Source organism: Stegodyphus dumicola, chromosome X1 (genome assembly GCF_044657685.1).
Source record: "Stegodyphus dumicola isolate Sdum_Otavi_A_Nest chromosome X1, ASM4465768v1".
In the NCBI taxonomy this organism is placed as follows: Eukaryota; Metazoa; Arthropoda; class Arachnida; order Araneae; family Eresidae; genus Stegodyphus; species Stegodyphus dumicola.
Genome location: NC_140780.1, coordinates 251,646,629 through 251,666,322, shown reverse-complemented (window position 1 = coordinate 251,666,322; position 19,694 = coordinate 251,646,629). Strand labels below are relative to the sequence as shown.

The window sequence follows — 19,694 nt, the reverse complement described above, 5'->3', positions numbered from 1 at the left end:
AATATAAATATTAACAGATAATCATGTTACATAACACATATAATTATTTCAAGTACACAATTTAATATTCCATTATTACCTACTAGCATTTTATTACCAGAAAGTTTTTTTTTTTTTTCTTTTTTTGAATTAGTTTACAAACGAAGGGGAAAAAAAAAGAGAAATGTTTACTTTTCTAGCTTTAAACATTTATTTTACAGAGTTTGTACACATTTCTACATATGGAAATTAAGTATTTTTAAGGACTATCAATGAAAAATATTAAGAACCTACCAAGAAATAGGACTGAATCATTTAAAAAAAATTATTTATGCCCTAACTTCACTTTTGTAATGCCATTTTAAGAATGAAGCAGATCTCTAGGTGTTATCTATTGTGATCAATCATAATTATAAAACAAATTCGAGAATAAAAGAAACCTCAAAATATTTTTCAAGTAACTACCATTAACTGTAAAAATTTCTTAAAAAATTTTATTTTACACTTAAAACACGCCGCACAAATTTTAAAGATGTTTAGCGACATTTAATTAAATTTTACGAACAGTTATTTTTATGTTAATTAATTTGCTTAGTCCTAAGGTGTATGCAAATTTTATGCCCAGCAGCTTAGGTTCAAATGACAAACAAAATTATAATTAGCATGATTTGCGAGTATTGGATATTGGCACAGTTAGTAAGAGCTGAAAGTTAGTAGCATGTTGTTTGTCTGATCCAGTTTGCATGGTAGCTCCTTGTAGAATTGCTGCAGTCTTAAAATCTAACACATAGGCAAATAATCTTTTAATTATCAGATCTGACTGAAATGCAGTAAATATGTAAGATTCAGCATGTGTATGTCATATATTTGCAGATTTTGAATTTTTTCTCTTCCTCCAATAGAATTTATGAATCCTCAAATATGATACCTTGGAACAAGGTATATTAATTTCATAACTGCAAAATATTGAGTATTCACAGGGTAATGCTGCCATTTAGAATCCAAAGGAAACACTAGAATCTTACGATTACAGCTTTTGGTGTAGAAAAATTAGCATTTAAAAAAATTTTTAGGTTAAAAAATTGACAAACATCTGGTATAATTTATATACCAGTGCCCTTTAAAGGTTTAAAAAGGCTTTTCAAATCTCAAATGATGAATCTCATCCTGAGAAAGCTACAGGCAAAATAAATACTAATTTACATATAACAGAACAACAAGTAACTTTAAATAAATTCAAATGAAAAAAACTTACCAATGTAGTTATTGGCTCTCCTAAGACTTTGGCAGCTGCAGTAAATTCGTCTACAACTCCCTCGATGATTTTTTCAAATTCCTCTAACACATAGGGCTAAAAAAATTATGAAACTTCAGCACTTATGATAACACTTTTGGGAAAAAATAATTATTCATTCAGAGTGTACATAAAAAGGGCACTGAGGGATGTTACTGATTTATGAAAGAAATTAAACCAAAACTGTATTACAATACTGTCACTTTAGACTGATCATATAAAATGTTTTAAAAATCTTCGGATTCCACATTAGAATTTAAAGAAATCTGGTTATCTATTTAATTGCACGCATTTCTAAAATACAAAGATGATTAACTTACATTAATAAATCCCCAAACTGAAATTATGTCTAAATTTTTGGCATTATTTTATTAAAATCACGTCCTTGAAATTGAATAGAAAACAAGAAAGAAAAACTTCTACACTACTAGTTCACTTAAATTACATTTTTTACACCATATTAACCCATTGCCCGTTTTACACCCTGAGTAAAAAAAGAGACCAAACTTGGAAGAAAATTTCCAACCTTTGTCCTGTAAGAGGGCCTTATTTCCAACTCTGAGTGCGTCCCAAGATGATTTTGCCTTGCAGCAGAAATAATTTCCTCCCCCCACTCATTTTCCAGTCTCCTAGTAGACGAACTGTTTAGTGCCGAAAAGTGTACAGGGTTGGCCCTCCCTTTCCCCTCTCATTTATGGCAGCGGTAGAATAGAAAATCCTTTATCTTGTGTTCTGTAAAAATCTTTCTCAAGACTGAGTTTTCTTGTTCAGCAGAATCATATATAGTTCGACCATCTCAAACGCATCGTTGGTTGGCATTCTGCCAAAACACATAGACTCATCCAAAAGGGGCGTTATTACTTGCTGCGATGTGAAAGGTCACGCAAAGACCTCAGGAAAGAGAGAATTTATATGCTCTAGGGAAAGAAAGTCCCCATCCTTCCACTCTATTTTGAGAATAAATCAGTCCGAATAGCACATGCGTGTTTGTGCTCATGGTCGTGGATGAGGTGGTCGAACTATACTAAAAACCAGGAATTATTGATCACAATTTCTATGCCTGCAAAAACAGCATTTTCTCATCTATTATAATATAAAATGCCATTTTCTACAAAACCTTACATTTGTTACTTCATTTATTCCTCTATTAGATTTTCATTTTTGTTTTATGATTTTTATTATCACATTTATAAATACAGAACACTGTTTTGAGCAGTAATAGTTGAACAAAATAAAATATCAATATCATTTTAAAAAATGATTTCTTCACTTATATTTACTGAAAAAAAAATGACCAAGAATTTTTTCTGTAAACTGAACAGGTAAATGTTATTAAACTGGGTCAGAAATAAACATAAAAGATATTTACTTCTGTTATGTTTAAAAGTTATGTATTTGTCACTTATGTACCTATTTAATTTATCAAATAATAAGAAAATGCATCTAACAGTGATATTGAGACATACACTCTAAATAGACAGAAATAAGACATTAAAAATGATGTCCGAAATCAGTTGTGTACAATCATGAACATTTGTTTGCTTCATTTATTGATTATGAATAACAAAAAATTGTTGATCACTGTTTGATGTCTAATTGCTTCAAATGAAATGCATAATATTGTGATTTATATCGAATAATCATTAAAAATTTCACAAAAAAATGAATTTATTAATATTTTCTTTCAATTTCTAAATTCTATACAACAATAATATTTTAATTTTCAGAAGAATTGCTGATTTGTTTATTTAGAAATATTCTGATAACTATCTCATTTTAATCCATCAAATTTCAATTTTAATTAAAAATTTAACATTTTTCTGTAAAATTATTAATCAACTGAAAGTCATTTCTTGTTGCAGGTTAAAATGTCGAATTATTAACAACTCTTAATTGAACACACAATTTTAATGATGTTTTATAAATATTTCAGTATTACAATGTTGACTGATATAATCTGAATGGTTTACATGCATCTGGGTTCTACTGTTCTTTATTCTTACATGTGCATACAAATATATTAAAGAGATGAAAACATTATGCTTAAATATATCTGTGACAAAACAAAATGCCTTAGAAATATTTTTTAGTTTCATGCCATGCTGCTAAGTTAGTACACGATTACAATCTATATAATAGATGATATTTAGATTTGAAAATAAAACTTAAAAACTTGACACAGTAATATCTCAATTTTTCTAATATTAAGTGCAAATTTGCAAAGTTCGTCCCATTATATTCATATTTTACTCAAAACATATGAGGATTCTCTGCCTAAGGAAAAGAATGCCTTTTTCTTCAAGAAAATAACTTGTATTAATGTTACACATGGAGGGGAGAAGTAACAAAAAGGTGAGTACTGTCAGTTTGTTCATCAGTATTCGAAGCCAGGTGGAACTACCATGGTTCAATGTTCTCAATTACTCATGCTCTAATGGGTCTCATGAGCTTCACATTTTTGTTGATCAGGCTAATTTATGTCAAAATCACAAGAAATTTAGCAAAATTTTAAAAACTCCTTTCTGATAAAAATATTTCAGTAATTTTGATTTATCAGAAATTTAAAAATGTGTCAGGTTTCTGGGCTTACAACAGAGTTCTTGGATGCCCATACATACGCTAATACCAACATATCAGCATATATGTATGTGAACACATAACAGGTAAATTTAGTCATTTTAATTATAAATGATGTACTCCTTGTACATCATTTATATTTAAAATGTTTTATCATAGAGTAATCTTCATACTAAATATACAAATATCTAAATATAAAAGTATTTGAAACTTAAATTAGGAATTGCAACAAATTATTTCATAGAAATGTGCTATGCCTGTATCAGTCTAGTAACAATCAACTATTCATGAATAATGTTGTATGTATGTCATGTAACAATTTGTCAGCAGTACAGAGGCTATTAATTTAGAGGAGATAATTTCAATACATGTATGTGCCTTTTGTTTTTGCACAGTTTTTCCCTCCTTATATTTAAGCTAAACAAATAATTTTTTTTTTTTCTTTTCTGTAGCTTTTACTTATTTGTTTCTTAAAGTATATACACTAAAATCAGTGATATTTTTAACTATTCTAAATTATTTCTATTTTATTTATTTTATTCCCAGAAATATGAAATAATTTACATTGATAAAGATAGTTCGTACGCTAAAAAGTTTCTTAGATACAGTGGTTCCGTGAAAATATTAACATAAGTAAAATAAGGTGCAATGAAATGTATAATAAAGATAAAATAATACAAACACTTGAATATTTACAAATAAAATTAAATACTAATTGTAAGCAATATGCTAATCAAAGTAAGGCATATTTTAAACATAAGAATTAAAGTGCAGCAAATGATTAAAGCAAAAATATAAAACTAAAAAGCGGTAAATGGTAGATTAGCCTAATTTGAATTTCATTATGGCTCTTCAGGGAAAGTTATTTTTAATGACTTTCGAATCAAGCTAACTCCAAATGGCATTTCGCCGAAACAGACAATTGAAACTGGATACGAAACACTTTTTATAAATTAATTGAAAAAACTTTACCAAAATCTTTAGTTTCAATTCTCTGTTCCAATTTTCCGACGTGTCCGCTTGAAGAAACACATTAAGGTATAATAAAAACTATAGACAATGGATTGGTAATGTCGATATAGAAAATAAAATAAATAGCGATTTGCCTATTAGTCAAAATATACAAGTTTTTATGGAAGGACCTACTAGCTTATAAAGTTTAAACTTTGTAAAAGTACTAAAATTAAATTAAAAATAATAATAATAATATATATAAATAATTGATATGCTTAAATTTGAAATTCATAATTAATATTTTACTGTAGCTCTCTGAAAAATTCAATTTCTCTTCAAATAAAAGAAGATTAATAAAACTCAGAAGTTTTTCCAGGCTTTATTACAATAAAATTTTAAAATCAGCTGTTGTATATCTGTGTTGGTTATAAGAAATTATCTCATTCTTCTTCGAGGGCTGTCATGGTGTCAGTGATAGCAGGGTCAGACTAGCAGTCAGAAGGCCTGTGGTTAGTATCCCAGTGACAGCATAGCAGATTTTTCATATTTTCTCCTCTGAAAAACCTAATGTCTCTACAGAGATAGCCGAATGAAAACATGATAGCTGATAATTCATCAACACATGAATTAGGCCAACAAGGTCTTCTGTTTCTTCTCACTCACCCTTTAAGTGAAAGAAAATAAAAAAGAGTTCTGTCATTTCCCCTATCTAGCTATAGGATAGCATTTGGAAGGCCTTACTGTTAGAATCATGAGGGCTCTCCTGAATTTTTCACAGATCTTGCTTAAAAAAAAAACTTCCTGTTCATGCAGCTTTCAAAATTAGTTCTCCTTTTGCAAATTTACTTTTCCATTACTGCATGGTTACAGATGAAACAAAGCTTTCTGTCACTTTCTTAAGCTTAGGTATTATTAGCAGAAAAATGTATTGTCACATTAAAAATTGGTTTTAATGCCGATCATATATTTGATTTTTTAATCCAGCGTTTCCCAACCTTTTTTTTGTTCGCGTACCATTTGGTAGTACATCATGCTAAATTGTACCCCTTTGTAAAAATGATCGTATTTCATGAAATTTGTTATTGCGAGTGTGTTATTTTATTTGCGTCATAAATTTTACAAGGTGACCATGTAATGAGACAAATTACATTCAAATACACCTAAATGTCATGCCAGATTATAAGCTCCCTGAAATTATAAACTTGCTGTAACATATATATATATATATATATATGCGTATGTGTTTGTTCAGTTTCATATTCATCTACTATTTTGTCATATTTCGTTTACTAATAAATGGTTTTAATAAAAACACAAAATTATAAAAATCAATTTATTTTCTTATCATAATCAAATATTTTTATAAAATTTAATGAGATCCTCATACTTGTTTCGAAGAACGTAATTTTTTTAAATAGGTTCAAAAGATGAGAGTTATATCCTCAAGTCTACAGCTACATTCAATCTGTTTCGTAATTTATTTTTTAACCCTCTCAGCATTACAAACGGATTTTTCCGTATTAAAAGATGGCTTTCCAAATCGTCAAACACGGATTATTTTGCCAGCTTTTGGTGAATCTTAAAGCGTTTCAAACGATTTTTTCTGCCTTACGTTTTCCGCCTCGAAATCGTCTGTACTGTCGTTCCCTCCGACCTCCTGTCGCGCTTAATTGGTAGTGGGGAAACAGCGATCGTCAGAGAAAGATGTTACAATGGGAGAGTCATAAATAAAAACATCAAATCCAGCCGCACCATCTGCCGACCTGAGGGCGATTTTCGTGCCGAAACTGGAAAATACTGGAAAGCCTTCAACGCAAACCTTTCTGTATGTGAAAAATTTGTGACACAAATTTTCTTCTGCAAAAGTAAATGTAATTTGCACAGAACCCATGAACAACTTTTAAAGAATTCAGCATCACCTAATTTACAAATACCTTCTTTTAACATGGAATAAATACTTAAACAGGTATCTCACAATGACTGTAAAAACAGAGAAATTTGATATAATTTTTGCTTTAGCTGTGGGCATTGATTAAAAATACTGTATTTTTTAAAATTATTATAACAGTTCACAAAAAGAGTTACTTCAATCAAATCTTGTAATTCCATTTCAAAATAATATGTCATTTATTGTTTGTATCTAAATTCATTTAGTTATGTGAATGTGAAGTATGGACATTTTATTATTGCAATATGAGGACATGGTGTGTTTCCTTAAAGAAAAATTCATCTTACTCTTCTGATTTCTCGTCTAAAATGAACTACTGAGAAACTTCCTTGGCATGATATGAAAATCATTCGCAAATAACATCGTATTTGATTAAATCGCTTTTTGGCGTTGATAAAATAAAGTACTGAAAGTACATGAAATCGCATGAAAATGTATTTTTACCCTAAGCAAAATACTTCCGTTTTACTGAAAACTGTTATTGAATAAAAAGGTCCAAATGATATTTGATTATGAATATTTTACTGTTATGAAGATGTGTTTATTTCCAAATTTTGAAACGGTTGGGACATAAAATTCTCAGTAAGTAAGAGTAAATATTTATGAAAAATAGTTGTTAGTGGAAAAAATGTAAACAGCTTTTTATAACATCGTCACAAGCATTATGTGAAGGTGGAAAAAATATGATGGCGATCTGGGTGATGCAAAAAATTTCGAAACAGGAAATAAGGATTTCCGATTATTTGTCTATATCAAGATTTGAAATGATACAATTAGATGCTCAGATAAAAATAGACAACTTTAACTTTCATGGAGGACTTTGGATGGGATATCAATTTGTTATTTACGAGTGCAGTTAATTAAAACAAAGGAGGGCTCTCTGTGTATGGAAAGGGATGCCTTCTTGGAAGACTATTTAAAGAAAAATGGCTCATATTCACGTTACAAGTGGGAAAACTCAATTCCAGATCAAACTACTAGTGTTCAGTGATGTTACTGCTCGGACACTAGTAGATGTTATTTATGACTAAGGACTGATGAGCTATGTTAAATTAGGTACTCATTACCATTTATTTTAAAATTCATTAGTTAGTACTTATGCTTGGGGTTTTACTAAAAAGGTCAATATATGCATGTATTTCTTGAAATCAGTTTTCACATTTTATTAACATTTTATGTGCAGTTTTTATGGTATCCTTCCTTCACGTCCACTCGAATGATTTCACAGCCTAAGAACAAAATAGAACTATTTAAAATTAAATAGCTATGCTTCGTTTGATATATTTCTCTTTGGTTTGGTTTACTTGAAAAAGTGCTCGAAGGCTATCTGAATAAGGAGGGATGCCTTCATGGAGAACTGTCTAAGAGAAAATGGTTTCTATACATGTTACACAATGGAAAAATCATGAAAACGTGCATGCAGCCAGCCCGTTCGCTGGGATTCGAACCGAAATACCCGTGTTCAGCAATTTTACTGCTTGGCCGTTGGTGGGCGCATCACCTTTTGAGATAATTATCATAATATTATATGTTTTAATGGGCATCAATAGCAATCAATGCTTACTATTGTGATTTACATTTAAAGTGATGTTAATCTCGTAATTAATACTCTTGTGTATTTGACGGCTCTGTGCCCAAGAGGAGTAAAGCTTCAAACAAGGACTTCATATGCGGAACTGGCTCATATCCACATTATACATGGGAAACCATTGTAATTAATACAAATGTGAGAATATCTTTCATGTAACTGTCAAAGATACCAATCGTATGATTTGATGATATTCATTTTTGGAGCAAAAATACATTGAGAAAGAAATCAATTTGGGGACAAATAAAAAATAATTGATGAAATAAGTATTATAAAAAAGCAAATTTCTTTTATATTTTGGGTCATTTGTTACCATTTACTTTGTGTTTTAATATCTTTTCATATTTTATTTCAGTAGTGCTTTATTAATTCTTAAATATTTTGCAAAATGCGAAAAATTTGTGAAATTCATACTCTTTCAATTCTAAATATAATTCTCTTTTCCAGTTCTAAAAACATATTCTGGATATTATAACAAAAAGATATAGTAGTCAATAAATTAATATGCAATTATCGTTAGTTAAAGTGCATTTTGGTAGTAGATTCATGATAGTTGTAATGATAGTTGTAATGTTTAGTTTCAAAAAGATTGCATGACTAAACAATTTTTTCACAGAACCGTGGTTTCAATTTCAAATAAATAAATAAAAATAAAATAGGCTTCCACACAACACAGTTTTTGACTCATTTTACACTCATGTCCATAAATTAAGAATAATGCAAAATCAGGCAAAGGAAGAGTTAGAAGCAAAACAAATTTGACTTATTTGTAAAGCTTATTTATTAAACAAAAGGTAAAGAGCAAAAATAGATGCTATATGTTTGATATTATTAACAAAATTAGCGATTTTTTCTCCCTGGAGCAAATTACAAAAAAAAAAAAAAAAAAAAACTATTTACAAAAAAACAATATTACATGGTTGGTATGATTGTTAATACATTGTATGTCTCTCAGACGATGCAATACAGTCTGTACAACGCCTAGGCATGCTGAGTATCAAATTATGGATCTAATCTTGGGGGATATTACACCACTCAAAAAGCAATGCTCTCCAAAGTTCCGGTAGACATGTAGGAGGAGGTTGATGGGCTGCAACTCGTCGGCCAAGCATCTCCCACACATGCTCTACTGGATTCAAGTCCGGTGAGAATGCTGGCCAGTCCATACGAGTGATGTCCTCCGATTGAAGGCATTCGCTTATGATGTTTGCACGGTGAGGACGGGCATTGTCATCCATAAACACAAATTGTGTGCCCACGGCACCCCGGAACAAACGTACATGTTGTTCCAGAATGACGTCCCGATAGATTTGTCTTGTCATGGTTCCAGTTTGAACATGCAGGTCAGTTCTGGAACCTAGAAAAATTCCAGCCCAAACAAGTACTCCTGCACCACCGTAACGGTGTCGTTTAATGTTTTCTTGGTGATAACGGGTACCTGGAGCTCTCCATATGAAAGTCCGGCGAGAATCAGACTGCAAGCTAAACCTGGACTTGTCGGAAAACATCACACAAGCCCACTGTTGTGGTGTCCACAATGCATGCTCTCTACTCCAGGCTAACGACAGGCGACAGTGATTTGCAGTAAGTCGAACGCATCTGACAGGTCTACGAGCATAAAGACCAATCTGCCCTAAGCGTCTGTACACGGTCTGCCTTGAAATTGTCGTACTAGTGGCTGAAGAGAGCTGACGAGACAGGTCTGAGGCTGTGCTCCGGATGTTTCTTTTGGCAGTAACTGCCAAATACCGGTCTTCATTCGGCGTTGTAACTCTGGGGCGACCTGTGCTGTAACGTCTATTCGCATTACCATCATCTTGGAATCATTGCCAAAGCCTGGAGATGACACTCTGGGCAATTCCAAGTTCGTCTGATACTTCCAGTTGGGTACGCCCACATTCCAGATGGCCGATAATTCTACCACGTAAAAAATCATCCAAATGCGTTCTTTGTGTCATAACTATTTGGTTATTGCACTGAAATGTTTATAAAGCGCCTGCGAACAATTTTACTTCTTTTCCTGTATTTTTTATATATCACTCTCTTCCAATCTCGTCATTGTGACGTACCATCGGTGTCATCTGGTTACTTCCTGAAATTTGCATATGATTCTTGAAGATAGGCTTCCGCACCACGACGGTTTTTGACTCAGTTTATTACAAATGTATGAAGCAAATTCCTTTTCGTTCTCCAAAAGAAATAAATATTTCAATGAATAATATGTTTTTCAATGTGCTATTAGAATAAGAAATCCATACTCGTCTGACGCAAATTAACTGATACAGTCAAAAGTTGTTAATTCGGACACCCATAATCCGGACCTCAAAGCTACAAACTTTCTGCGCACGCATCGCTTTCACGCATGCGCACAGGCGTTTACGAGTGCGCATAAGACCTTTACGGCTGCCAATATGTTTGTGCACATGCTCGTTTAATGTGTAATTTACGCTAAGCTAAAATTATCTAATTTAGTTAATGTTGCAGATTGCGTTGTTCCTTAATCTTCGAATTGGATCTGGTTTATTATTTTTTGCAGACTGTTAGAGCAATTTCATAAAAGTAAGCTTGAACTTTCGATTATGTCAAATAGAATTTCCGATATATATTTACTAATATGTAATTTGTATCTAGAAGCGAAAGTATGTTTCGAAATCCAAAATCTGTTTATCAATTTCACGCCGCGGATTGGAAGTAGATCTGTCAGCAGTATCCTTATCTTCAGGGCAGATGTTTTTATTTTATTTGGCTTATAATTCCTTACTAAGTGTAGTATTTCATCTTGATGTACTCCGTCTTTGATAGGATTTAAATCAAGTTCCTCGTCATTATAATTTGCTTCCGATAGTGAAGAAAGTGACCCAGAGAGGTTATTGAAAACGAAAACATTTCGATTGACAAATTAGTCGGTATTCTCAACACAGCAATTATAGGACTTCAACAGCGAAACTTTGTAACTAAACAAGAAATTATGTCTGTTTAATAGAATTAAAGAGAAAGTATTATCACATGAAACGAAGCAAAACTTAAACAACTTACATTGAAAGAAATGTTTAATAAAGTAAACAAATAAATATTAAGCTTTTTCTTTTTGTAAATTTTGATACCCTTTAGATCATAATTGTTCTTTATTTCATAAATTACGGTTTCATATTTTTAATTTTGTAATTTCTGCATGTCATCTTACCAGATTTAAACTGATGATCTATAATCCGGAAAAATCGATAATCCGGAATCGCTGAAGTCCCGACGAGTCCGGATTAACGACTTTTGACTGTATATATTTCTAATCAAAATTTTGCAGGAGAAATTTCAAATATTACTTTCAAGCACTAACTACACAGATATTGCATTTTTAAGTTTTTAAACGCAGTATTCGATAGTTTCAGCATCTTTTAAAAGTGCTACGAACCGTCTTACTTCTTTAAATTTTCCTTAGCAAGGTAAGGAACAACGCATTCAATGGCACTTTTTCGCACAATCGCTTTACAGACACTTAAATTTTGAATAGTTTTGTCATATATTCGTAGCCGAAATAGTCCATAACTGAAAAGTTTAACTTTATTCAATCAATTTCTTACATTAAAGTCATAGCTGCTTGCATACTTTTTAAGATTTCCAAATAAATAAGTATTCGGCTAAAATAGAAATTGTAAACTCATTTGAGATATAATTTTTCCTTCTTAAAACAAGCTATTTAACGGTAACACAACAGTATAATATGTCATTATAATATCAGCTGAGAGTTGTAAAAGAGTAAACATGTTCCATTCCTACTAAATGGTTTATATAACTCTCCTTTTATAAAAGCTCGAAAAACAGAATATACTATATATCATTTGCATTTTGGTGAATTAACGTATTAAAGGCATTGTTCTATATGATATAAATATTTGCTTGTTATTTTATGAAATAGAGTGTCTGGAGCACATTCAAATATCCTGTAGAATTTTAACAAATTATTTTATAGGATACAAATATGCACATGATTTTTATAAAATATGCAAACCTCATGCAAATATAATTCTGTTTTATTAAAATTTAAAGTTATGAATTTTATTTTAATATAAATATATTACTCTACATAAAGAATTCTACAGCTATCCTTATTGCTCTTATTTTTCTATTACTATCATCGCAAAAAATAATAGCATTTATCTTATAATAAGCTAATTAGATTAGTTTAAAAATACGATCTGAAAAGTTTTTATCCTTCTTGCTTCAGTTTTTCTTATGACAGTTAAGCACTTTCTTTAACTTGATATAAGATCCATTTATTTTAAATATTTTTCTAAAACTTTCTTTTTAATTTTAAATACTTTCTATTTCTTTTCTTTTTTAAATACTTTTTGTTATAAAGAAATAAGAAAATAATGCTAGCGCAAACCATTTGGTTGAAAAGTTATGTAAAACTGGGTTCAAGTTAAGCACTTTCTTTAACTTGATATAAGATCCATTTATTTTAAATATTTTTCTAAAACTTTCTTTTTAATTTTAAATACTTTCTATTTCTTTTCTTTTTTAAATACTTTTTGTTATAAAGAAATAAGAAAATAATGCTAGCGCAAACCATTTGGTTGAAAAGTTATGTAAAACTGGGTTCAGTACCAGTGTCATATACATTCAAGATATTCAGAAAGGGAATTATAACTTGAAACCGTTTTCAGTGTATCATAAATTTATTGATTCAAATTAAAAATTCTTGCTTTCCTGTCCAAGAAACACTAGTAAATTTTATCTGAAATAGGAAAGATGAGACATATTAATAACAAACAAAGCAATTAATTTGGAAGTCAAAGAACAAAAATCAGTGTTATATTTTCAAATTTTCACAGGACTAGTTTCGATGGTTTTACCGAACCATCATCTTCAACTGCAAAAGCGCAAATGAACGAGATAAGATATAATGAAAATTAGATTGTGAAAATTTGAAAATATAACGCTGATTTTTGTTGTTTGACTTCCAATTTAATGTTTGTTTGGCTTGTTATTGTATCTTAATTAAACAAAGCAATGTTGTTACTTATTAGCTTACAATATAATTTATTCAATATGGTATTTTTGTAAAGAAAGAGTGTTGCTGTACATTTGGTAAAGTATAAATAAGCATTTCATTTAATAATCATAAAAGTTATTAATTATTTAATAATTAATCATAAGAATATGAATAATTAAATATTTTTTCGGAGATATATTTTCCGGCGATATTTTTTTCCTAGGGATCCCAGCATACATTTTTGAAGCATTATGCTCTAAATAAATGTCTTGTTTGAACATAGCATTTATTGTTGACAAATCTCCAACCAAAGGAAATACCTTACTAGGGAGGATATTCAAACAAAAATTTTTATTAGAATAAATATTTTCGTTATTTTAATACTACTAATAATATACAAACATTAGTTTAAGTTCACTATAGTTGAGTGAATAAGATTGCTGGATGTTGGTAGTTTGTTGTTGGCAACGGAACAGTTTAGCTGCTTGTGGTCTTTATGATTTTCCAGATGCGTAACGTGAATTCAAGCCAATTTTATTTAGAAAATTGACCACGAAGGTGTTCTCTTAAAGCAGATAACCCATGACTTCTTAAAAACTGTAAAATATAATGTGTGGATATTTTCCGTTATACGATAACACGAAGAAAATGATTTCTTATACGAAACATATGATCAGCGCTGTTATTGCCCGCCGTTTGATTAAATGCATCCATCTTATTCCTTACAATTAATTTTGTTTCAATACCACTATAAACAATAACCTGTCACTTGTAAGCCGCGCTGTGAAGGGAATGCGAGTGCAGCACCATCACAATAGTGGCGGTGACATCTCAAGTTACTGATGGCTATTGGCTAAATTTAAAAGTGCACCCCCCCCCAAAAAAGAAAAGGACCCCCCCGATATCGATTGCTGGAGTTTCGATCATTAACTGTACATATTAACAACTTCACCATATAATATTAATTAAAATAATTTTTATGAATTATAGGAAAAAAATGTTTCTATGGTTTTTTATTTAATTTTTTATGCCCACCATTATTGATTATTTTTCAAGTACCACCAACGGTATGCATACCGCAGGTTGGGAAATGCTGGTTTATTGATTCCATTTTTCCTTTTTCTTCATTAAAAGTTTTATTTTTCTTCCATTTATTTATTTATCAATTACATTTTAATCTAACAGTCTTTCAAATACTGAAGCGAGAAAAAAATTCTTTGACCTTCAAGATAAATGAAACTCTTATTATGCTTTGAATTCTTTCATTTTTTTTCCCACTACTAGGATTTATTTTCTTCTTTTACCTTTTGATTACACACATACATATATATATATGTGTTTAATATATATATATATCACATTTTATAATTTCATTACACAAAAATTTTATACCTTAGAGAGTATATCTTTTATAATAGATTTTCGTAATGCTTGAATTTTAAAGGAAAGTTAAGATGTCTACACATAAATTAAACATACTTTCCCCTCTTGCTTTGCCGAAAAAATAACATCATAGGAGAGCTATTTTTGCCCAAAGGTTTGCCTTTCTGTGAATGATTAGGGTGGGAACTGGCAAAGAGAGAAAGAAACTTTTTATTCATAAATCAGCAGTCTTCAAGAAGCACCGATTCCCAGTGACTAAAAGACAACCATCTGGCAACATTTAATTTAGCATAAAATAGTTAGAAAATCAAAAAATTTAATTTGTAGAAATTTTTATGTATGTAATATATAATTCTAAGTATAAAAGCAAAAAGATGGGATGTAGGGTGACTGGCCAGGGCTCCAAAGGCAGATTGTGCCATACTAATAATCAAGATGTTTTGAGATCATCAATTAACATCTTTTGTGAACCTTCCGTCTTGATTTCACTACTTTTGATTTTTAGGGTAGGGCCCCGAACATATTACAGTTTGGCACAGCATTTAGGTTTGCTAATTTACTGAAGCATGTGATACCTATCTTTCAAGATACAGATATTCCCACACAAGTAAAATCTGGCCAAATACTCCATTTCCTCACTTATAAATTACAGATGTTTTTTCAATAATTCCTAAAATTTTAAAGGAAAATTTCAACGTATTTTTTTCTACAACAGCTCTAAATAACCGTTCATTAAAACAACATTAATTTTAATAATCTGAAAAGAACATAAATGACATGAATTGTTTCATAATTATAATAATCATTAGCATTTAAAAAAAACTTAATTTGGTTAAAGATTATTTCAAAAGAGAATTTCTTTTTATTTCTTAATTTAGATGTCATATAGTCTGGTGACATTTATTATTTCCCCTTTTATGCTACAGCCTCATCAGTGGCCATAAGACCACTGAATACTGGGAGTTCGACTCAGATGCAAACCCATACGAATGCATGGGATGGCTGCATGGTATTTTTCCATGGTTTTCCCCTGGTGTAACATGAAGCATTTTCCCTTAGAAAGTTCACGATTATATCTCTCTCTCCAGGCAGGTAGGCCTTGTGTGCTTTGCTATATTCAAATAATCCTAACCCTTAAACCATGAAACCTATCATACTAAATGAAGATGAAAGTTTTCTAAACAAGATTTTAAATCAGTCTGTGGGCTCCCCAGGGACCCATGCACTAAAATCCATTAGCACTTGTAATTTGACATGGGTTCAAATCCTGGTGAACGCACTAGTACCATGAAAGTTTTCTTGTTTCTTCTACATTCAATATGAATGCTATCTAATTCTCCTTAGAAAGTCCTCCATGATAGCTTCCTTCCTTTTGCACAGATTCCAAATCATTTAAACTTTTTGGCATTGAATACAATTATAATTCTAACTTCTTAAAGAAATCTTAGGGTGAAAATTTGTAAATATCAAATCGAATGCAATTACAAATATTTTTAAGCAATTAACATTTTAAGCGGCAAAGCTTTTTTAATAAGCAGCCGAAAATTAGACAAAAAAGCAACCTTAAATTTGGATAAAACTGTCTTTTTCTAAAGCAATCTACATAAAATAGGTTTCTTTCTAGAGCTAAAAAATCCAGTTAAAATATGAAGAGTTGTATTTGTAGAGCATTTATTAGTTAGATTTGGAATTACCTATTCAGCTTTTGGTTTTCATAATGTTCAATTCATCAGAATAGTGATAACTTTATTCAGTGTGTGTGTGTGGGGGGGGAAGTATTTTAAAGATTATTTCTACAAAATAACAGCAAATTTCATTTAATTATTTGAGATATGTAAGTAGTTATATAACTCAAATAATTAAATACCATGCAAAAATTTTCTTGGCTATTCTCAAAGTTACCAATATTTCTGTATAGAACATAATTAAGTAACGATAATGAGTATCACAGATAGTGATGCTTACAGAATGAACATCACAATATTTTCAAAGATGAGCAGAATTGCCAGGTGTCAAATATGAAGGTCACATACATGTTTCATAATACCAAGAATGTTATAAAAATAACAGTTATGCGAAATCAGAAATTTACATACTTTCCAAAGTATTCAAAAATATTATATTTAAGAGTTAAACAAGAGTGGTGTTTGTCACTATAATCAGAAGATCGTCATCAATTTTTAAGCTACTTCTTGATAAGCTATCGAGTTCAAATTTTGTACTCGCACTATCTGCAGATGATAATAAGAGTAGAGTGAGTTTAATAAATTTCAATTTAGATTTTCTTAATGTTGAAACTACTTTTGGGGGCAATTTTCCAATTAACAAAAAATTTAAAATCTCAAAAATTGAAAGTTTGCACCATTTTACAAAACACATCTTTTTAAATAAAATTTGCATGAAATATTTAACACAATTTCTGATTTCTGGGAGAATTTTTGAAAATTCATAGATTTTTTTCAATTATTTGAGGTAAGAGAATTATTGGAAGTAAAAGAACAAGTATTCATTGTTGAAAAGTGATTTTTCAATCAAATAATTCAATTGATAATGTCATTAAGACAAAAAAAAGGATTAAAATTAAGAAATTTAAAGATTTTATAAAATAACTTTTTATTCAAAACTCTTAAAATACTTAATGAACCAAAATGAGGAAAATAATTTATCATACAGATTAATGGGAATAATAGATTACTTAAGCTCCTTTGCAAAATTGCATAGAGGACTTTTAAAAGGAAACTTGCCCTCATTCACATTACTTAAGGAAAACCACATAAACTTCATATATCGTTTTACTGTCAGAAACAGAAGAAATGAATTAACAGTGTTTCTAAATCTTAGCCATTTGGTTTCCTTCCAGCATGGAATCCCCCTTCCAATTAATTAGTTGTGTAATTACATTTTTGATTAGGACAAGTTTCCTGCAAGATCACTTCAATAAATAACCGAATGGGAAAATAAACTTGCCTTTTTTTTTTCAAATCTCTCAAGTATATGGACACAGTAATGATTAAAGGCAGTATAAGAAAAATCCTTTCTAAAAGCGAGCAAATCCTAAAATTTGCTCACATACAAAAGTAGTAAGTTAAAAATTCTAGCAGCAAAAGCACACGCAAACAACAACAACAACAACAACAACAAAAAAAAAAAAAAAAAAACTGAAAAAGTTACAACTTGCATGTAGTCAAAACAGTTAAAATAACATAACACATTAAAGATGCAGGCTTTGGTACTGAGCTAGGGCCAAGATTTGAGTGGACTGAAAATTACTCCTGATCTACGGTATAGGCTCACTGTTCGTTGAATTTATCATTTTAAAACTTATCTCTATAATATTACATGCAGACATAAAAAAAACAGATTTGTTCCTTCAAAATTCCTTTCAGTATACACTATATCCCACAAACAGTCACTAGACAGAAATGATCTTAATTATGATAGATTTTGGAAAATAAGCGAAATATTTGAGCATTTGAGAAAAAATTTTAAGGAAATATACGAGCCCTCCGAAGAACTTGCTGTAGATGAGGTAATCGTTCTTTTTAAGGGAAGAGTAATTTTTAAACAATATGTTCCTAAAAAGCATAAGCATTTTGGAATTAAAATTTACATGCTTGTGGACCACCACGGTTACACATATGACATGAAACTATACCTCAAACGAGATTCCTAAAGGTCAAACAATGGGAAATGTGCCGCTCATAACACAGTAATAGCATTAACAGAAAGCGTAAAAGGCAAACAACAAACTTTTTATGGATAATTTCTTATCTTTACCAGATTTATTTCATGAATTGCTGCATAAATATAAAATCAACAATTTGTGGTACAATTCGCTGCAGACGGAAAATTTATCCGAAACTGAATGCCGCCATTCGAATGCAGAAAGGACAAATTAAAATAAAATTGTCATCAGGGATAACTACGGCTTGTTGGAAAGACAAGAGACAAGTTTTTAAGCTCAGCAATATGCACAATCCCCTTGCAGCCTATGACGGAAGAGGAAAACCCGAAATTGTATCAACCCACAACAAAAATATGGGATTTGTTGACTTGTGTGACTGAATGGTAAATAGTTACATATTTGGAAGGAAAACTTTAAAAAGGATAAAGAAAATCTTTTCCCACTTACTTGAATTAGCAGTTTTAAACTCCTTTATTTTGTACAAAATGAAAATTTTAGACTTAGCTTTAACAGATTTTAGAAAAAATCTTATAAAGCAACTCCTCAATGATTCAGAAGCTTCAGTTAACTCTGCTCAAGTCTCAGATACCATTTCATTGATAGGCCACTGGCTCATTCAAAACAAAGCTCCATGAAGATGTGTTGCTTGTCCGAGAAGTGGAATAAGAAAGCATCACTGTGTGTTACATGCTTCAAAACTTTCCACACAAGCAAATGAAAATATTTCATTTTAACATACTTTAAAAAAATTAATGGTTATGTTATTCCAAAACTAATTTTTCATTTTGTAATAAACTGCTCAATATCTCTTTCCTATATTCCTATCTTTAAAAAATAATCAATGGGTCCTCCACAGAATCCAAAATTATAAAGAGAAGAAACAACAAATACTTTCAAATAGTCATGGTGGAACGTATATATATATATATACACACACGAGGGTTCGGGCAAAAGTCATGGCAACTATTTTTTTCTTGTAGATACGTGAACGGATCACAAAATATATATGTGTCATGTGGAAGTTCTGCAGGCATAGTGTGTATGCAGAACAACAGATGGCTCTGTGATAGCTGGCTGTGTGGTAGCGAGGGCTCTGAAATCAGTCAGTTGGTAAGTGTCATGCGAGATGGAAATAACCAGTGTTGAGCAGCACGCATACATCAAAATAGCGTTCTCCTAGGGAGAAATGAGATGGAATGTCACAGTGAATTAGTAGAAGCCCTTGGGAATAATGCCCTACCATATCGTACAGTAGCACGGTGGGTAAGAAAGTTTCAGCAAGGATGTGTGTCC

General features: G+C 30.8%; 1 protein-coding gene across 1 annotated transcript in view; it reads right to left on the bottom strand.

Annotated features, from left to right (window-relative positions):
* capt (adenylyl cyclase-associated protein 1) overlaps nt 1-19,694 on the bottom strand; it is a 130,010-nt gene that overhangs the window by 93,413 nt on the left and 16,903 nt on the right. Inside the window, exon 3 of the mRNA XM_085807460.1 lies at nt 1,235-1,330. Within this exon, the coding sequence (XP_085663586.1) occupies nt 1,235-1,330 (96 nt within the window). The remainder of the gene's footprint in view (nt 1-1,234; nt 1,331-19,694) is intronic.